This window comes from Nelusetta ayraudi, unplaced genomic scaffold (assembly GCF_046127955.1).
Source record: "Nelusetta ayraudi isolate G7.1 ecotype Tasmania unplaced genomic scaffold, CSIRO-AGI_Nayr_v1 ptg000002l, whole genome shotgun sequence".
Taxonomy (NCBI): Eukaryota; Metazoa; Chordata; class Actinopteri; order Tetraodontiformes; family Monacanthidae; genus Nelusetta; species Nelusetta ayraudi.
In genome coordinates, this window is record NW_027466052.1 from 12315326 (window position 1) to 12337231 (window position 21906).

The window sequence follows — 21906 nt, forward strand, 5'->3', positions numbered from 1 at the left end:
ACCAGAGGTATTAGGCAACTAAAAATAAATGGAGGCAGAATATGATCAATGTTAGCCTACCTAGATAAATCCTCCTTGTTTTTCTCATCTCGGGTTGACTTTGGTTCACGTCTTGTTTTACCTCCTCCTCCAAATTCTTTCCCTGAATAGATATCTCTGTCCGCTGGCTTTGTCTGCCAGTCTTTGTAAAACCTGACACAATCAAAACACAAAATCAGCCTTCAGCTCTTTATCTCTCTCGAAGCAGAGATGAACCCCAAGTTTATAAAATACAGAAGTCAGTGTTCAAACACGGACACAAGGGTTAGAAGGTCACTGAAGAGTCAGGTGATGGGTGGATGTTAGAAGTTTGCCAAGAAAAAGAGTTCACGTTTTCTGAGAAAAGGCAGAAAAACATCTCTACTCTGCTCCTCGCAGCCAGTAAGTGAGGGAGGAGAATTTTTCCCTCCGCTGACTGGACTTATTCCAAATTACCGAGACGGAGATCGATTGTGAAACTTAAAGGTCACTTAAATGTTCTTATCTCGAAAGCTGATCAATGTTCCTTGGCTGCGGATGCATTACCGGAACACCAGAGGCGGATTAATGTTTCGCTGTGACTCCATGAGGAGTCATGGAAAGTGGTGCTTCTATCTCTCATGCCGCTGACTGCCCGACGAGGTATGTTTGTATGAGGCAGGTGGGAGTTTTTCTCTGGCGGTTCGCACTGACACACAGAGATCTTTAGCAGAGGAGAGAATCATTAAGGGGGCAACAGGAGATACAACCTTCCACCCAGAGCATCCAAAACACCAAGGCAATGTTGGAGATGATGGAGGATGAAAGGCTGCTTGGCCTCCTGCTGCACTTCACGCAGGTTGCCATACATGGTTGTGTGATGTGATGGTTATAGCTGCCCTAGTGTCCTGGATTCGATTCCTGCTTTTCTGATACCTCGGCATTCCCATCCTCTGCATCCATAACCAAAGACATACATCAGAAAATGCTTTTAATATTTGAATATCATTTTCTGTTCCATTGTGTGTGTGTGTGTGTGTGTGTGTGTGTGTGTGTGTGTGTGTGTGTGTGTGTGTGTGTGTGTGTGTGTGTATTGCACTGCATTGCATTGCGTGTGGCAATGTTCGTAAAAGCGGTCAGGAAAATGTTCCAAGTTAGTAATTCAATACAGTTTTCTGCTGATCTGGCGTGAATTTATGGCAACAAGAGCGACTGTGGTTTTTCCTGGTTTGCTTATAGAAAAGGATAGATTTAAGTTTTGTTTATAGGAAAAGTTCCGACCCCAGCCCACTTAAACTTCAGCGAGAGGTTTTTTCGCCAATTGCCACAAAACACTAAATATCATAAAGATTTATGATATGCAAGTCGGATTTCAATAGATTTCATTGCCTCGTAATAAAAAACATGTTTCGAGGCCGACCTCTTTCACTTTGGCTCATGTCGAAAACCAAGAGAAACCACCAGCAAAGTTACATCTCGCAGAAGCTTCAAGCGTCGTAACAATCGGAGGGCACGGGCGATGAGACGAGGCCTGGGTGGCCCTCGCTCTGAATTTCCTCCATCATGATTGAAATACAAATTTTAAACCATTCAATCTGGAGGGAGGCAATTCAACAAAGTCTAATTATCCCAGCAAGGCAGGAAAGAAAGTCGCGCTGCGGTCACAACTAGACAGAAGTGAAAGTGAATAAGAGAGAAGCGGCGTTGCTTGTAAATCATACTTTATTTCCAAATTGTGCAAAAAAAAAAGAAGAAAACTATAGACACCATCCGAGGAGACCTGTATAAAAACAAGAAATCTAAACAAATTCACACATTCTCAACATGTCTTACTGAGTATTTACAATTCCCTTAACTTTACAAAACATTTAGCATTTCCAATACAATTTTATATATATGTATATATATATATATATATATATATACATATAGTAAAGAAATAAGTGCATGGCGTAGCAAAAGGGCTGAGGTAGAATAAGAAGTTGAAGTAGAAATATGCATAGAGGCAGATGTTTTAGCAAGTCATGTTTTGTGTTGTAATGTACATTCTTGTTGTTGGGTTGCTTCCTTTAAGGTTTGAAACACTTGAACACTTGAAACATGATTTGTGCTTAGAAATGCCGATAAATAAAGATTAAAGAGACAGCAAAATCGTACTATGATCCAGGTACATCAGTATGTAATGTGACAGATGACTGACTTGAAGACTTCCGAGTCGTGTAATTACCAAGTAATACTTAGTGTCAGACACGCTGAGGTCAGAATGCAGCACGCACTGGAATAAGCTGGCAGTAAAGAGCAGACTGAAGATGAGAATCTCTGCACAATAAACGGTCTCAGATAACTGGGACACATTCTTTCGTGTACGGTGGGAGGGAAAGAAGTGTTTCATTTTTATATTCATGTGAGAGACGAAGACAAGAAATGAGGAAAGCATGAAGCAGCAACAAATATAACACGACAAATACTTGCATCTTGTTAAAAACAAATCTGTTTCCTGCGACTGTTATTTGAGAAATCCACATTATATGACTGTAATTTGAGGAGCCGCCCTCCGCCCAGTGAACCCAGCAGTGAGCCCCCTTCACTGAAGCCTCTCCGTGATGTTTCAGCAGTTCCTGCTGCCTGTGAACACTTCACCACGCCGTTTCCTCCCCACTTGTATCCGCCTGACGCGGTCAGGGGTGCTCATAACCCACCAACTTACAAACGTCCCCTGTGATTTGGCCTCCAAAAAGCCGTTCGCACAGAGGAGCCGCTTGAACAGGGAGGAAAATAAAAACAACATTGAAAAAAAAACAACAACAAAAGTCGAAAGGTTCATACATAGAGCGCAATCTTTTAAAAAAAAAACACAAAATATCATATATTCTGTACACAATGATTAAATAGTGTGATCAGTATACATTCCTGTGTTTGAATACCAATTATACGTCAATGTAAACAAAATACTTTTGTGTAAAACTTTCCTTGCTAGAAGCCCTCAGCACTGACTATCCATCTCATCCTGGTAAACCCCGTTGGTGTTTACAAAATCCATTTTTCTAAGAAATATTCATATCTGGGGGAAAACTAGAAGGGAAAATCTGACAGTTCATGACAACAATGGCCTACACCTTTTCAGGAGAGGCTACGGTCTGGTGGGAGGGTTGGGTTGGGGCAGGGCAGGGCAAGTGTGGTGGCCGCTGACAGCACTGAGACAGGTGAACACTCATGAGGTCCAACCTGTGTGGTCTTCCTGCTCCTCAACAGAAGATCCGGTGGCTCTCGTGGTCTCACGTCTGGAGTCTCACTGCCTCACAGCAAAGAGTCTGAACGATCCTCCCTCAGTGTTGCTCTTGCTGTGAACACAAAGGAAACGGGACACAATTAGCTGCTGAAACACCCGCTGCCACAAGTCCAGTGACAGTCGTAGCTGCGTTTCCATGACAGTTTTTAGCAAAATAAAAGCGATATTTCTAAAATTTCGACAAAGTACAATTGCGATGCGCATGTGTCCCTTGAATGGTGTGAAGCGCATAAGCCGTAATTCTCGTAAAATCTCGCGGGATGAGATTTTCCGAGAATTACGTTTTCTTTTGTTTGTTTTTACGATTGTTTGCTGTCAAGAATGGTTGTTGTATTTTTCTATTTCATTACTTGTAAAAAAAAATGATTCTGTCTTCTACTTCGTCCATACACAATGCGCCATTTTCACTTTGTATCCGGAACCAAACGCGTCCATTTGTACTTTCTGTATCCGCAGTCAGTAGTTGCACGTTCGACCACAAACACCAGCAAAGTGCCGCTTGAACATCTCCTCCACAAGTCCAACATCTGTTTTCCAGCCGCTAAAACAAATGGAAAAGCTGCACACACACACACACACACACACACACACACACACACACACACACAATGTTGACAGCATCCAGCTAACCACCCGCGGCTAGCGTGATGATTCGGAATCCTGACCCCAGACTTTCTTTTTTTCCAGCGACCATGGGAGTTCCACTTGATGACCCTGTAATTAGCTCTTTAACAGAGCGACCTTCGAAAACCTGCCACGATCAATAACCACGGCAGGCCCGCACTTCTGCTATCAGGTCAAAGATAATTTGTCTGCGCGGGGAGGTCGCGACTAAACGAGCCGACAGCGTTTCCATCGTGTTGCAACAAGATAGGCTGTGATTACTGACTGACTGACTGACCGGCCGTCCCAGTGCCCGGACTGGGCCAGCGTTGGCTCGCATTGTAGTCAGACCAGCGGCCTGTCTGGCCATTCAGCACTTTGCACGCTCAATTGAAACGCTTGGGTAAAGTAAGCAACGATCCCATGTGTGGGCCATTCACACACCAAACCGCACCATTAGTCTCGCAGCCCCACACGCCAGCCCGAGCGGCCACAGCGGGTTTCATCCAGCGGAGTTGGCCGCAGACGTGACAGCGAGGTGAGAAACACGGCGCGCACGCATGGACACGCAGCGCTTTCGGCCTTATGGGAAACCCGAGTCGATTGAAGGAAAGCACCGCTGCTCAGGCATAGTTTGAATTCTCATGTCAAATCCACTTTTTTTTTGCCTCCCTGTGCTGCAAGCTTTGTGTTTTTGTTTCAATTGTGTCTCAAGGTTTCTTGACCGCTCGCCCGCAGGCCAAGAAAATAAATGCTGAGCAAAAGCATTTGAGATTAATATTATATAACATTTTATTTCTCTTGGTGGTGAAGTGGTGGGCAACTGGACGGGTGAAGGTTTCAAGGCTCGTCCCAGAGAGCTTCCTTGGTGCAAGAGGTCCAGTAGCCCTGCACTCGCCTCTCACATGACCTGGGAGAACTTTTGCAGAACTGCCATGTCTCCCTTTAGTTCAGATTTAGGTTAAATTCAGTTGTTTACGCTGACTTTTAAAAGAGATTTTTTTTTCTTATCAGCATACTTTGAGCAACACTTTTAATAGTTCTGGACCAGATCGACGTGGCTTACAGCACTGTATGTAAGTCAGAAGATGCCAACAGAAGAAGAAGAAGGAGAAGAAGAAGAAGAAGAAGAAGAAGAAGAAGAAGAAGAAGAAGAAGCGACATTTGTCAGTTATGGCTACTGAGGACTTGTGAGTGACGCCAGCAGTTAAAATTCTGAAGATGCGTACCCTGTGTTGACCTACTGACACCTCCAGTCATCCTATTGGTCAACGCCACTGCACACGCTGAGGGAGGTCCCGCACCAGGCAGGTGAGTTCTAACATGTTACACTTTGCACCCGGGCCATCCACCTGTGCAGGTGAGTCACCTCATTCACCGGCCTCACTGGCCAGCATCGTCACCTCAACCAGGCTGCATTTCTCACACCAGCCCGACTGAATTAGAAACAAAAAAAAAAACCCTGGAGGTTTTACAGAAGCACCTTAAATTTCCACTTCTGCCCTCGCGAGGTTGCAGCCCACGGCGTGCGGATAATGGTTTGGGGAAGATATGACGACAGCGCTCAGGAATCCTTCCCACCGCACACACAATCTAACCCTGCCGCGATTTCGCTAATAACGCCTTAGCGTTTGCCGTTATTAGGAGCGGGAAGTTTTTTTTTCGGCGGCTGTTTCGGCGGTGCACTTCCATGAGAACTGAGCAGGCTTTGTGGTTTTACAGCTGCCACATGGCTCCTTGTTGGAGGAAGCTGTCACACATGGAAGCTATCCAAACACGAGTGCTTGTTCTCACTTCTTTTTCTTTTTTTTTTCTTCTTTTTTTTTCCCGACAAAGCCTCTCTTCAACGCTCCACGTCCAGACTGCTGGGAGCCCGCGTATCTAAAAATATCATGTGTATGTTCCATACGGCAGACTAAATGTGAGCGTAATGGCCGGCAACCATCTGATCCGTCTTTGTCATTTCGCAGCGCCGCTTTATCTGCGACCGAGTTCAAAGGAGCCACGAGAACGAGGAGCACCTCTCGGACTGGATGCCGTTCTTCAGCACTCCGACGTAGCCCTTCCTCTTGTCCAGCGCCACCACGTCCACCAGGCCTCCGTCTGCGCCCACCACTCCGGCGTGGATGGCCGCCTTGCAGATGCTGGAACCCTGCGACACAAACGGGAGAAGACGCTCAAACACCATCGGGAAGGACGCAAATCTTCTCGAACTTGTCAAGTGCTGAAAGGGAAAAAAAAATATTTGTAAAAGGTCCCAGAAGCACACGTGTGTCTGGCACACTCACACACACTGACACAAGCATGTGTGTCACAGCCTGAGCCAACAAAACCGTGAGTGCGAGCTCTTATCTGCAGTCACATCGTTATTCATTCACAGCCCAAACATATATGACACAAACACGCAGGCGGCCAACACTTCTGGCCAGATGTGTCGTTTTCAGCCCAAATGCAGCTCGTTTGTACGCCAGCGTACCCCCCCCAAAAAAACGTCAGGGTGCCTGAGGTTGCGTAATACCGTCAGCCACTCGAGCGAAAAGCTGTGACTAAGACGTCTAGAGGACGTCTTGGACGTCATCGGAGGGGAGACTCATCTTTGGAGAAACCCCTTGAAAAAGAAAAAAAAAAGCGCGTGCCAACGTCAGGCTCCACAGCACAGCCATGGAAGTGACTGAACTGATTGAACCGGTTCACCACCTCGACCTCGGCCTTGTGCGCTGAATAGCACAGAGTGTTCGCTGCGGTGGCGGGCTGATCATTATGTTTTCCACTTTATTTTTTTTGTCTTGACCCAAGAAACTGTTGGACACTTAGAAACTGTGCTCGACGAGGGTTTGGAGGAGTCCAGAGCTCCTGCGTTGGACAAACGCCCGGTGTTTCACTCATTCATCCACAGGAAATATTTTCTCATTCAATTTGGAGAGGGCCTGTGGCGGCACGGTGCCTCCTTTTCACAGCTTCGTACTTCATCGCAACCGCCACCAACCTGCTGCTGCCGCAACCAACTGGAAACGTGCTGGTTGCAAAGTTTTCGCGTTTGAATCTACAGTTTTTGGCCTTGGAATCTCAGTCGCTGTCAGGTTCCCTCACCGATGATGTGATTTTAAACGTTTTGGGTTTTTTCCCCTTTCCTCTTTCTCAGACTAATTCATTCCTGGCTTGCCTCACCCTTACTCCCATTCTCCATGAGCCATATTTAAGCATGCTTCAACACTTTCCATGGCTGCCACGGATCACCAAGAGCTGGGCCATGGCTGCGAGATAACCGCCCCGTCTTTTCCTCTCGGCACAAACTGAGGAACCAGACGACTGCTGCGAGACGTGATTCATTGATAGACGCTGTGCGTGCACAAACAGGTCGGTGTGGTACTCACATCTGCATATATGTTGTTTCCAATTACTGGCGACCAATAAGAGGGCTGAGTCTTGCAGTCGGCCGGACAGTTCACTCTGTTGAAGACAGTGGGAATTAGCAGGGAGTCATTGTCAACTCAATTGTTTGCGTTTTTTTTCAGCAAATTACAATTAAAGCTTCAATTAAAGCACATTAAATGGCATCCATGTGCTTCTATTTGCTGTCTGTTGGCTTGTGTGGATAGATGATGATCAAACGATGCCTCCAACGGTCCTGCCAGTAAACAAGCAATGTGGAGAGCAACACTAGGTGCTCCGAGGCCACAAGTGTAAGGAGGTGAACATTGAATGCATTTGGAGTGTGTGGGTGTCCGGTGTGTGAAGGCACCTGGGACACTGAGAGCTGGGCTTTTTGAAGGGGCAGAGTTCAGCCACGGTGGTGTAGCAGTCGGCGGAGACCTCTGTTCCACACGGTAAATAAAACAAGAAACAAACATTGATCGTACGTTTTCCCAACAACCTGATTTTTTTTTTCATGTAATTAAACCTTCGACATGTGCTTTGCTTACCTCGAGCCCTGGCCACTACAAAGGCGTTCCCAGGTTTGTGTTTACTGCAAAAGAGAAATATGGGCCACATCAATCTAAACACATGGCAGGCAGGAAAGTCCAGGGTTGCTCAAAACGTGAATCACAGAAATGGGGAAATGTGATTTCTGCCTTCTCGAAAATCAGAAACTAGGGCAATACCTCAGTGACTCAATGCCATTTTTAGCGGCTCTGACAAAGAAGGGAAACTTGTCCGTCCTCGTTACATCGACCAGGCCTCCGCTGTTGTCGATGGCACCGTGGTGGATGGCAGCTCTGCAAATACTCGATTGCTAAAAAAAAAATAAAAAATAGATAGACTGATGAACTCATCATTCATTAATATCTATCTATCTATCTATCAATGTATCTATCTATCTAATGTTTCGCCATGTTACTGCAAACTCACCACATCATAGAACACAGTTCCCCAGACTCTCCCTTTCTTACTCAGACAATTAGCTGGACAGTTGTATCTGCAGGGGTAAGGAAGAGTGAGGCGTGAATTCCCATCAACAAGGTTTCTTCTGAAAAACCACCGACATCTCCCAGAGTTCAATCTGACCTGTTGCAGGTTAAGCCTTTGCACTTGTCCCGCAGCCGAGTCTCACATTTGATGTTCTGAGCTGCAAGCAGCAAAGTAAAAAACAAAACGATGAGTGAGAACTATCAATGTTAAGGGACATTATTTCAAAATCCTTCCCCTCACTACCGAGATAGGTGTTGGTGGGGGTGTCTGAAGACGGCGTCCTGGGTGTGGCCGGCCTGGACGCAGGCTTCTTGGGAGCAGACGGTTTGGGTTTGGGAGCCGGTTTCGCGGTGGTGCGAGGCGGCGTCGGGGCCTGAGGCTTCTCCACCTCGTTCATGTCCTCCGTCTCCGAGCGGGACTCCGCTGCGGGGAGGAGGGGAAGGGGAACACGCCTGGCTCAGCCTGGAGACATGCGGCAGAGTCACCAGAAGTGGAGCCACTCACGTGAGGTCCACTCACCTTTGAAGCACAGGTTGTTCTTGCATCCTCCTCCGTAGCTGGGAGGGCACTGGGAACAGGGCCGGCCGTGCTGGTACGGAGCCTCGCCGATCCAGTTGCCCCTGGACAAATCAACAGTGGGCATTCTGACTAAGGTGGAAATGAATCACCAGTCAGGCCTCGCTGAGCTCATGGCCTTCCAATTACTCCAGCATCCTCTCCCAGCGGTCATTAGTCTCAGAAGCAGAATGAAAACACAGCTCGTTGTCTCCTCGGGCAATTAAATCCCAGCGAGCCGCTCCCGTCGTGTTTTTCTTTCCCCATGCTTCATTATTATTTTTCGATCCTGACTGGCCAATGGAATTTTAATGGCCCCAATATGGACCAGCAGATACATTTTCTGCGGCATATCTAGGAAGCCGTAGCAATTGGCCGCAAAAAAAATAAAAAATGTAAACGGGAGTGAGAAGAGCCGAAGCGTGGACGGAGGCTCGGACGGGCCGGAATGTTGATCTTACTTGGGGGAGTAGTTGCACACGAGGTAAATGGAGTTCTCCCAGACTTCTCCCCACACGTCCATTCTTGGACACGTGTGCACGGCACAGCCCACCCGGTTGGTGGTTGCCCAGACGAGCTGCGAGGAGGGAAACATACGAAAAGAGTTAGCACATGTCATCATTTCATCTATAGACGTCCACTCTGCAGCCAAGGTTCCTTCTCTGCCTTTTGTCATGCAGGGGGCCTGGCGGCACGGCAGCCTTGCATGCCATATGTAAACATATTCCATACTCCGCTATGCATATTTTTACAATCGGGGTAAGAGTGAAAACAAACCCCTTGCAGGGGCACCGGAGCCGTTGGAGGGAGCAACTCGGTGTTGAAGCTGAACGATCTGAGGGCAACTACTGTACAACGCAGCACTTCTCCGCCTCATGTTCCTTCCCTGAATTCTAAAAGACTGAGAATCCCAGAGGGAATGTCCGCCTCATTTTCCGGCAAGAGTCAGGAGGCCACTGGAAGCAGTGAGTCAGCAAAGAAGGCCGGCTTGTGCTGAGTGACTCTGGCTGCTGCTGCTGCTGCTGCAGGTGGTGACAGAGCTTCAGCCACCCAGAACTGTGTCACTCGAAGGAGGGCAGAGAACCAGGTGATGATGCTCCAGTCTGGCATCCACCCCCCCCTCCCTCTCCCCCCTGCATCCGCAGCATCTTCAAAAGAATCCAGGTCAAGCATCCAGAGGTGTCTGGCTTGTATGGAAATGACTAACAGATGGCTGTGGTCAGGTTTCAGGGTGAGGGCGGGGTGGAGGGTGGAGGTGTGGTTCCCTGAACTCATCCCAGCAGCGACAGAGCCAAGTGTGGGAGGGAAAAACTGCTGATATCATCGTTTCTTTATCCCATCATCTCATTTTTTTTCAATCCACTCCGTCTCCTTCTTCATCGAGCACCTGCTGCCAGCACTTCCTCCGTTCACCCCCGAAAACCATCCGGGTTTGTTTCTGGGCTCTTGTCACTTTATCCGCACCGTGTCATTCAAGCCCCGCAGTCACAGTGCAAGCATGCCCATAAATACTGTGAAATATCATACAGGCCGGACGCCACCTGTTGCGCTCCAACTCGGTGACAGCGGACCGCGCCATCAACAAAAAAATAATAGACGGCAGATTCCGGAAGGTGTCAGCACTGAGTCAGGTAGTTGGTTGTTTGTTTTGGTTGTTTGTTTGTCTGTTTTTCACATCAGAAAACGTATTGAAATGCAGACAACTTTAGGATGACTGTGACCCTCAAAACAGGAGAAGCAGCCTGTTGAATTTCCACTGAAAACGTGGCACGGCCACTAAAGTGAATGACTCGCTATGTTGTAAATTGTTTGGTGGAGGGGGAGGACGAGTTTCAACCGCAACCCTTTGTGCCTCAGTGCCGAGGGCCATGGGCTAAGGTTTAGGGAGAGGACTACAAGAAATAGGACAGCGCAATATTCCCCCTCATACTCGGATAATGTCGAAAATATGAGACTGGATTATATTCCTTGAAACCGGAAAACACCCCTGGATTCAAGACAATTTTCCTTTTCCAAAATCGCGGCATCGCAAACTCATGTCGAGTATTTAAATGATCATACAATGTAATATATGACATCATGTATACCATACAATACCAGGAGATTAAAGACTCACCTTTGCGTGTACAGCTCAGCCCCATTTAAAACCATGTGTAACTCTTTACAATGTACAACCAGAGCAGGGTGAGCGTATGTGAGTCTGCAGCATCTTCAATATATTTTTGTATTCATTAGCATGGAGAGAAATATCTTCCTCTGCTGCACGCAATGCTTAACATCAGTTTGCAAAAAAATAAAATAAATAAAAAAAGATTCTGTCAGTTTACCTGAGTGTAATGTGTGCACATGGGGCCGGAGCAGCGCTCTGGACACCAGGGGTTGCACTCGTGGGAGTAGGGGTAGGTGTAGTCTTTCACCTCGTCGTACCACGACTGGACATGGAAGGCGGGAGAACGGTATCTGCAGGACACACACACACACACACACACACACAGAAAGCGTGAGCTCAGCAACAGGCCAATACGTGCACCAGGGGCAAAGGGGAAATATCTGAGCGAGCTGCGGGGCACTTTGGCTAGACTTGAAAAACTCTGCGTGAACCTCTCCGCTCCTCCCCGTCCCCTCGGGCCTGGAGCAACCAGTCTGAGTCTGGGCCTGGCTGGCTGGCACACAGTGCAGCAGGCAACCGGCCGCCTCTGTGACTGTGGGGGCTGCGGATCAAATGAGGTTTCACCAACAAAAAAAAGGAAAACAATCAAAGCGAACCTAAACATAGCTCCCCGAGCCTAACAAATCGGTCGCAGCGGCCACTGTAAACATCTCTTTTTACGGTATTAAAAAGTGCTGAGCTTCTAAATGGAGGGCGGACGGGGGCAGGGGGAGCGGGGGGGAGTGGAAAACACCAGGGTTCCCTGGCGCTGAGCAGAGAGAAAGAGGACGAGGCGGAGAAGCGGATTCCCAGAATGCACCTGCTGTGAAAGACACACACACACACACACACACACAGATCGACTCTGTGCTGTTTGCTTGCACACACATCAGCGTTGGTCGGCGTTGACCAGCTGGGTTCGCTGTCTTCAGGCTTTACAAACGACTGTGAACTCCTGATTGGAACCTGCTGGCCGACCTGAATGCATGCACTGCAGATCAGTTTAATGCTTACACTGTTTAAAGCTTTACTTTCACATATGGGGACTCTGTCTTTTAGTTTGGTGCTAGCTGCACGTCCCCCTTGCAGACACTTTGATTCGTGCTGCTGATTGTGACCCAGATGCGCTGTGCAGGCATCATCTATGATCTAATAAAGTTTAAAGATGTAACCTTACGGTTTGCTTTAGCTAGGTCGCCTAGCCTCATCAGAATGAACTGAAATGAGACTTGCGAAAAGTCGGCAAACAAAGATTTGCAGCAGTGAAAAATCAACGGGTCATGCCGAAGAATCACCAGCGTTATGCAGAATTCAATCTGAAATCTCAAACCGTGTTTTATTTGCTGCAGAGGATTCAGACCATTTAAATAAACAGGTTGTGATAGCAACATCATGTAAGAGGATGGAAGAGAACCAGTTCTAGCGCAAGGTATGAGCTCTTACCTTCCCCAGTGAACAGCCAGGTTCTGTCCAATAGACCTGAGGAGGTCCTGAGGGCCGTGGTCCCACTGGCACTGCTCGGCCCAGTGAGTGGCAGAGCGCTCCAGCTCGTCGTCCCAGACCTGCAGAGCAAAGACACCCAGTGAGGTTTTCTTGCCCCCAGGACGTTCCATCGGCTCCACTCAGACGACGACTCTGACGCCGGTCAGCTGCAACCTGCACCGAGGCTCCGACTCACACCGGCGCTTCCCGCCCTCATCCGGGCTGGCCGACCCGACAGTGAGCCGGGCACCAGGCGGAACATTAAAGCTCAGACGGCGATACTGGAGCGGAGCTGCTGGCGCCTGGCCCTTGTCCACTACAAATCTCCTGCAATCACAGCTGAATTATCCACATTTCCTGAGTGGGTTTCTTTATGGGACTGCGAGAGGAATGGGAAGTGTATGTTTCTGTGTGTGTGTGTGTGTGTGTGTATGAGTGAATAAGTGTGTGTATGTCGGGGGCCGCAGGGGGTGCAAAAGACACCTGACTCTGGCTGTGGGAAAGGGAGGGGGCGCTATACAGGCAGGGAGGCCTGAGCAGCGAAGCTCCTGCGAGCACATCTCCTCAGTAAATTTCCACCTCTTTTGGTGGTCACTGAAGCACACACACACACACACACGCGCGCACACACACACATACACACAACACGCAAATCTTTCCTCCCGGAGCCGCCGCTGCTGCTGCTTCACACAGCTGAGTGCAACTCGTGCGTGTCAATAACCTTCTGTGCGTCCCAGACAGACTCACACACACACACGCACGCACACACAGACACACACACACACACACACACACACACCTCATGCCCGCTCACGTCCCACGCTGCCACATGTTTGTTTTTGATTCCACTGTCCCGACCCCTCTCTCTCTCTCTCTCTCTCTCTCTCTCTCTCTCTCTCTCTCTCTCTCTCTCTCTCTCTCTCTCTCTCTCTCTCTCTCTCTCGCCCTCTCTCTGCCTGCAGGTAGCACAGCGTCAGCATTGTTATGCCTCCTGCAGCCCAGCAGGCGGGCAGCGAATCGCCCTTCATTACCGCCCCGTTTCCAGCAGAGAGGGAAAAAGCTCGGTTTCATTACGGCAAACACATGCGGCGGCAGCTTGCGTGGGTGGCGGATATTCGAAAAAAATGAAGCCTCCAAACGGCCTTCATCTCGGAGCAACCTCGGAGACGCTGACACGGCGAGAATCAGGCGAAGCCGCCTGAACATGAAGAGCTGCAACAAAATGGGCTGGTTGCCTTCAGAAGGAATGCAAGGGAACCGGGTCAACGTGGGGGCGGGGAGGGGGGCAGTGGAGGAGGAGGAGGAAGAGTGGAGGAAGATGTGGGGGAGGAAGAGGAGGAATGGGAGGAGGAGGAATTGGTGGGGGGGGGGCGTAGGACAAGAAAGAGAAAGAGGAGGATTGGGAGGTGGAGGAACTGGTGGGGGGAGGAGGCGTAGGAGGAGGAGGAGGAGTGGGAGTTGGTGGTGGGAGAGGAGGAGGAAAAACAGGGGTGGATGGTAGAGGAGGTGGTGGAGGGGAGGAGATGGAGGAAGAAGAGGAGTGGGAGGTGGAGGAATTGGTGGGGGGATGAGGAGGAGGAGGACAAGAAGGAGGAGGAGCCGGAGGTGGTGGGGGTAGGAGGAGAAGGATGTGTAGGAGGAGAAGGAGGAGATGGGCGAGGTGTAGGAGGCAGAGGAGGAAGTGGTTGGGAAAGAGGAGAAGAAAGAGGAAGTGGTAGGGACGGAGGAGGAGGAGGAGGAGGAGGAATAGGAGGAAGTGGTAGGGGAGGAGGAGGGAGTGGAGGTGGAGAGGGAAGTGATTGAGGAGGAGGAGGAGGAGGTAGAGAAGGAGGTGGAGGTGGAGGAGGAATGTCTCACCATGTGCTCCATGTTGGAGGCGGTGGGATAGACTCCGCCCCTCAGCTGGTTGTGCAGCTGCAGGATCTCCTCGCGGTCCGACCAGCGGATGGCCCTCCTGCTCCTGCTGCTGCCTGCAGCTGCTGCAGCTGCATCTCCAGTGCCGTTCACTTCCTCCGCGTAGCGGCTCAGCAGCTGCCTGAGCCGAGGGGACTCCCGCAGGAAGAAGGAGGCGGAGTGGCCCATGCAGAGGAGCAGGATGGAGAGGGCGGGGAGCAGGGTGGAGGTGGAGGTGGAGGAGGCCATCGCGACGCTTCCTAAAAGGGAGTCGAGCGCTGGACGTCTGGCTTCTCACCGTGAAGGACACACGAGCTGCAGGGAGGGAGACGAAGCTTCAGTGAGTCACTCGGTCGGCAGGTGTGAGTGAGTCAGAGACACTGAGGGGACACAAAGTTTGCAAAGTGTTTGAGGTGCAAGAATCAACTTCCCAGCAGTACCAGTTGCCTGTCAAATACAGCAATACACAGCTTCCTGTCATCATCATCATCATCATCATCATCCTCAACATCTTCACCATCACCATCATCGTCATCATTCTCATCAACAACACACAGATTCCTATCATCATCACCGTCATCATCGTCATCATCGTCATCATCACCACCATCAGCATCGTCATCATCATCATCATCATCCTAATCCTCATCACCACCACCATCATCGTCATCATTATTGTATTCTGCATCATCATCATCATCATCATCATCATCATCATCATCACAACCATCATCATCATTGTCATCATCATCACCATCATCATCAACATCATCACCATCACCATCATCACCATCATCACCATCATCGTCATCATCACAACCATCATCATCATTGTCATCATCACCATCATCACCATCCTCACATCATCACCATCATCACCATCATCGTCATCATCACAACCATCATCATCATTGTCATCATCACCATCATCACCATCCTCACATCATCACCATCATCACCATCATCGTCATCATCATCATCATCGTCATCATCACCCCTTCCACTGTCATTGTGTCTGAAGCAGAAACGACTCGGGGAACATTCATGACATTTGTCAAGTGAATGACAGTTTCATAGGATGAGCCCACCACACACACACACACACATATACACACAAACACACACACACACACAGACAACGGGCCAGTTCCTCTCAGGCTCAATGATGAGCAGATGACACAAGCACCTGTGTGGGGCTGCATGACACGGGGTCGTGCAGGTTCAACCAAATTGTACTGAGTGATCAATAACACAACAAAGGCTGCTTCTCCTCTCAGGTGGTGTGACAGATACGCAGCCACGGTGCCAAGTGCTCTTTTATCTTCCGTGACTGAAACAGAACAAGACTCTAGACCAGCAAGACAAAACAGTGATCATGAAAATGATGCAAAGTCACAGCAGTTTCAGAGTTCAGAGGCTGGACCTGAGTTCAGACCCCAGATGTGGGTTAATCACATCTATGCTGAAAGGACAGAGAGGAAAGTGAGGAGGCACTTTCCTCTGAAATCTGGGAGGCACCTCAGAGTCCCTCTGGCTGGAGGAGCCTTCAAAAAGCATTTTATCCTATAACTCAACTGAGTGACTGACCCACAGAACATGAACATGAACTGCTGCACCTTCTGTTTTTACCGTATTTTACTCTTAACTTATACAATATTTCATCTTCAAATGTGTTTGTATTTTTTATTGCTATCCTTGACTTTCTTGTTTTCTCCTGTGTTGCTGAGCCGAAGACAATTTCCCAACCTGGCGGACAATAAAGATTCATTCTATTCTATTCTGGACCTGCCTTTGAACGCCTCACTGGCACACATCCCTCTCTAGGATAGAGGTGTAGGACAGTGAAAAAACCAGCCAGCCTTGATGCTCTCAGTGTGCTGCTGCTGCTGCTGCTGCTGCTGCTGCTGCTGCTGCTGCTGCTGCTGCTGCTGCCGCTGCTGAGGCTGTACAGCCGCTCGGCTCTTCTTCTCTCTGGATGCCTCCACCTCTCTGCCTCTGGCAGGGACGGCGGCCTGAGGTCTGGCCCCGGCTCTGTGTCAACACGCCGTGCCAGTCGTCCAGGCCACGGCGTGTCGAGCCAGCAGGCAGCGCCAGCACCACACCCTTTCTCTTCACACTCAGCCTCTAGCAGCTCCTCCGTCTGGGACCTTCTCACGACTCTCCTGAATTTTATACCCGAGTGGCAGACAGGCAGACAGACAGACAGACAGACAGACAGACAGACAGAGCAGCGGTCGCGCATCCGACCTTTTTTCACCCAGACTCGGGTCAGACCTGGAGTGGAGGATGGGCTGGCAGCGCTCTACATAATAAACTGTCAAGGGTTGGGGGGGGAAAGGAACATGGCACATTCATGCACATGTGCACGTTTGCTCACATTTTGACGCTGGGGAGCCTTTTACCGGATCTGTTTTACGACTATTTATTTTGCTTTTCCTCCTGGACCCCCTCCTGGACCCCCTCCTGGACCCCCTCCTGGACCCCCAACTCTCTCTGCCCTCACCTCCCCTCCCCTCATCCATACTCTTTCATTTTGCTCGCTGTCCAGAAGCCATGGACAGATTCCTCAGTGAGGCTGCACAATGAATGGCACTGTGCTGCCAGCATCCTGCTTCTCCAGTACAGTGAAAGAAGAAGAAGAAGAAGAAGAAAAAGGAGCTGTGAACGGTTAAAAAATCCAACTCTTCACTGCTCACTGAAACGCACTCAAACAAGTTTGTGTGCTGGATGATCATCCAGACATCTCCTACATACCTCTGTCTCCACTGGACTGCTGCTGCTGCTGCTGCTGCTGCTGCTGCTGCTGCTGCTGCTGGGTGAAGTTTCTTGTGCGTAATATTCCCTTGTTGGGAGGCTCAGGCTGCTGCTGCTGCTGCTGCTTCTGCTGCTGCTGCTGCTGCTGCTTCTGCTGCTGCTGCTGCTGCTGCTGCTGCTTCTGAAGGAGTCACAGGAGCGCAGTGACTCCTGGGCAGCTCACAGCTCCTTATATAGAGGCGGAGACACCTCAGCAGCGAGCAGGAAAAAATGAGCGTCTCCTCAGCCCCCTCTCCTCTCCTCCCCTTCTCTCTCTCTCTCTCTCTCTCTCTCTCTCTCTCTCTCTCTCTCTCTCCCTTTCCACAAGCAGCAGCCGACGGACTTCCCGGCAAAGGGAAGCGCGCCAAGTGCGCGCACCGACGACAGCGAGTGCGGCACATGCGACATCATCGTGGAGGAGGAGGTGGCCGCCGGCCAGTTCCGCACGGAAAACGCGCGTCAGAGCCCAGAGGAAGCGAGACGCAGATAAGGGACCGACGTGAATCACTTCAATCGATGATGCGTTACCGTAACATATTGGTTCAAAGGTCGTGAGAAATCCGTCTCGGTCCGAATCTGATGACCCAATTTCTCGGACGGCTCCAGGGAACCTCCCGGGCATTGTGGGTTCTTACGGCTCGTGTGGTTTGTTTTGGCTGCATTTTGGCAGTTTTTTTTTTTTTTTTTTTTATCGTTGGTAATCGTCAGAGCTGTTGTAATAGGTCGGTCACCGGGTCCTCGTTTATGGTCCTGATGGTGAAGAAATAAAATAGTCCGTTAAAGTCTCGGAGCCGCGGTCCGCCAAACCAAACGTCCCTCGTGTTTTGAGAGCGTTCAAAGCAATTTAAAGGAGCAGTGCCTCTGTTTTAATTGCACCGTGCAACACGCAAAAACACAAATACCTGCTCTTTTATCACAGTGTTACGCCCGTGGCCACGTTGTGACTTTCGCTTCAGCAATCAAAACATAAATTGCAATCAGACTGGGAGGCGGAAGGAGGATCCCTGCAGGTGTTTTCAGAGGCACTTCTGGATGAGAGGAAAGCATATTTATTGCTCCTCTCGTCAGCAGATTCCACCTGGAGGCTTTCAGTGAACTTTCAGAGGAAAATAAAAGAGACACTCTTTGTGATGTCCCAAAGGGCACTGACGCCGCTGAGACAACTCCCTGCCAATAGTGACAACACCTCCAGCCAGATCTCAGGCATCTGCTCTCCACGTCAGTCCACCACATGGCCAACTTGTTTTCTTTTGAGGTTTTTTTTTTTAACTAATTTTACTAAAATGATCATACATCATGTAGATCAGGGGCCACCAACGTGGTGCCTGCAGGCTCCATATCAGCCTGCATCATATCTGTCTTTTCCAAAAGCAAAAAGACCACAGAACTCCCTCAGTGCAGGCTTCACAAGAAATCTTCCAGAGTGAGACCACTTGGCTGTCCTGAGAGCAGCCGAGTAGTCAAACAGTCAAAAAGTTTCCCATTCAGCGGCATGGCAGGGGAGGCTCCGTCACAGGGCAAACTACCCATTCGGTAGTTAAGGTCAAGGTCCCGAGCAGAAACCAAGAGGCCCTGTCGCCATCCCCCCGATTGACCCGGCAGCAGGCTCGCCTTGTCTACGTGTTGATCCATCACAGGCTTGATTTGGGCCCAAACTATTCCAAGTATTTAGCAACAAGAACGAGGCCACCGACGAGGAATGTCAGCACATTTTCTTCACACAAGGGCACTCGGTTTGCCAGTTGTGGGTCCTGCTCTCAGCTCAGTGTCCCAACAAAACATTGGCCAATAGAGCATCTGCTTTCTGCACTAAATGAGCCGCAGAGACGAGAGGGCGGCCGTTTGTTTTGGGGTTTGTTTTTTTTTTACAGCCAGTCATGCTGCGTGGGTGATGACATTTGCAGGGTGAGCTCCATCAGCAACACACGAGGCCAGCTAACGTCGTGAGAACATCTCCGGGCCAGTCTGCCGGCAAAAACTAACTCGACTTTTTTTCGATCCACGTCCTGGAGCTTGGCTTGAATGGAGCCGTCTCCCCACAGACTGATGAGGCACCGGGTTTCCTCCTCTGTCCAGGGACTGCTGCTCTCTGCTTCTTCTGTCCGCTCCATAACGTTACACCTCGGCACCTGGAACGGCGCTCTCTGGTCTGGCGCATTGGGTCTTGCGTCGTGTAGAGTGGCGTCACGGACAGTCAAAACCGATCGGTCTGTTCAGACTGAGATTTGAAACTACCTCCCAAAGGGTGGTTTCGATCCGTTTTGCAAAAATCGTATTCCATGTGATTTGTGACTGTTCAGACGACAAAAGAGCCATCCAGTTTCAATATGGACGGGCTGGAAATCGGATTTAGGCGAGCAGTCTGAGCGCGTTTTTTGTCAGTTAGGAGACATGCGTTGCAAAACAGCGCAATTAATTAAAAAAAAAAAAAAAAACTGTGCAAAAGTCAAACGTGTTATTGAGACCGGGCCACATGGAAACATAAGGATTACACAATCCACTCTTCCCTTGTTTACGTCGAGACATTGCATAATGTTGAACAGGTGCGTTTCAGCTCTTTTCTTCGACCGCCGCTCACATACGCAGAGCGGAAGGGCTGAAGATCTGAAGGCTGGTTTAGACAAGCGCTCGAGGAGAATCCTTGAGCCTGTCAAGTGTTGGTGGACCCACTAAACAACACGGAAAAGAAACCAAATGGCGTGCGACAGTGATTACAAAACCAAAGCAGTGGGAGAGCGGCTATCAAGTCAAAATGGATAAGAAGAGAAAAACATATCTGCTGTGCAGAAGAGGCCTAAGCCAGAGCCGAATATGTACAGGCCCAATACATTATTACCAGTGTTTCCTAACAACAATATGTCTGTGGTCTGTCAGTGAACCTCTCAAATATGGGAAAACGTCCATCTTTTGCTTTTTGCTTGCTCCACTTTTCATAATGTCAGTGCTCAAATGGGACACTTGCTATGTGTGGAATCACAGATGGCTAGCTTGGCATTTGCTCCATCAATAAGAGCATCTGTCACCATCTTACATCCACCTTGTTTGAGTCCAGGGGTAGGTTCAGATAAGGTTGTACTTCTTCCTACCCCCTTTCGATCTGGCGTCTGTTTTCTTTTGTTGTTTGCTGACCTTGCTGTTTTTGTTTTTCTTTTAATTTCTTTTTTTTGTCTCTTTTTCCTATGACTGTCTTGTTTACATGTTAGAAATAAATCAAATTAAACCCCATTCCAAATATGGGGAAGGTGCAACAAATCATTGGCTTCCGCAAAAATTGAAAAAAAAAAAAAAAGCATTTTTAGGCTGTAAACAAAAGGCTAACCGCTGTTTGCTGGAGTCTAGCATGAAAAAAAGACGATAATATGGGACCACAGAGGGAGAAAAGAATTTTGAGAGTGTTTCCAGCATCTTGAACTGGCATCAGCACTGACAGCTGCAGCAACAAGGTTCATCACAATGTTCCTGGACAAACAGTTACGGAGAAAGTTGGTGGAAAAAAAAACAGCGCTGAAGCTCCTTGGAAATCGTTCTCCATCGGGAAGTCACATCATCCAGAAAACCTCCCCTTATTTGGAGTTTTGATGCTGGCCGAGACGCCATTGTCCTCAACATTCTATTAGGCGCCAAGTGTGGATGCATTAAACAAAAGCTTCTTCTGTCTATGTTGAGGTGAGCGTTATATAACCGCTTTCTCCTGGGCCGTCTCCTCCCCTATGGGGCTTTGCATTCAATCTCAGCTCCTTCATCTCGGGCTAGGTTGCATCTAAAGGCCTGGCATGGGCAAACTACGGCCTGGGGTCCATATGTGGCCCATTAAGCTTTTTAATCTGGCCCGCCAAACTTAAAGAAATGATATTCACAGTAAGGAAGTAATAAAATAGCTGAATTTCATCCATTTTTTTCAGTGTTTTAAGTGTCTTACAACTCTTTGGTTCATTTTCAATTGACATTAAAGCATGTTTTCTACCCATATCCCATGATATGCTCTTTCCCCCTATGAGGTGGGTCACCAAAACACTCCATCCATCCTGGTCCGGTGCCTCTGTCAAATTTTAGAACCCATTGTGGCCCACCAGTCAAAAAGTTTGCCCAGACCTGATCTAGAAGTTTGCAAGTTGAGGAATTGCTCAAAGAAGTCCTGTTTTTGCGCACCTGAGCAGGTTGTCAAAGGCTGCTTCTCGAAAACAAGCGACCCAACAGAAAAACATCCCTTCACCACCGCCACAGATGTCACTGGTCTCGGGACACCATCTGGTTGTCCTCAGCCACAGTCAGAGGCTCCACTGTTCCCCTCTTTCTTCTCAGCGTCTAATTGCAGCGGTCGCCATTCTTCCAAGCAGAGAGATTAATTGCCATTACTCCTCACAGTCATTAAGTCCGCTTGTATGGCACATCAAAACACAAGACAAAGGCAACTCCGGTATTGTTTTCAACATGCGTTAGCCCTGAAGGGCCACTCCGCTCCTCACTTACCCATCCCCACTCGCAACAGTCGGCTTTGATCTGGCAGATTCGCGTCGTGCAAATTTGCAAATTGCACAACAACATGCTCAACATGACAGTAACCTCGCATGTACCGTAGCCCGAGCCGCCCTGCTCCCTGCAAGGCAGCCCGGCGGTCAGCGACCACGTTCAAATTACTGGGCTGCAACTGAAACACAGCCACTTTACACAAACCACTCAAAAGTGCGGGGGAGAAACACACACACTCTCTCTCACACACACACACACAGGCCAT

The 21906-nt window shown here is 49.1% G+C and overlaps 1 protein-coding gene across 1 annotated transcript; it reads right to left on the bottom strand.

Moving 5' to 3' along the window:
- Nucleotides 1-2844: 2844 nt before the first annotated feature.
- Nucleotides 2845-17430, bottom strand: crispld2 (cysteine-rich secretory protein LCCL domain containing 2). Its single transcript, XM_076024367.1, has 15 exons — nt 17133-17430; nt 14343-14693; nt 12447-12565; nt 11182-11314; nt 9316-9431; nt 8819-8919; nt 8543-8722; nt 8396-8456; nt 8240-8306; nt 7993-8123; nt 7813-7856; nt 7632-7704; nt 7264-7339; nt 5911-6041; nt 2845-3338 (listed from the first exon to the last, which is right to left on the bottom strand). The coding sequence occupies exons 2-15, from the start codon at nt 14625-14627 to the stop codon at nt 3287-3289; spliced, it is 1569 nt and encodes a 522-aa protein (XP_075880482.1). The 5' UTR covers nt 14628-14693; nt 17133-17430; the 3' UTR covers nt 2845-3286.
- Nucleotides 17431-21906: the final 4476 nt, after the last annotated feature.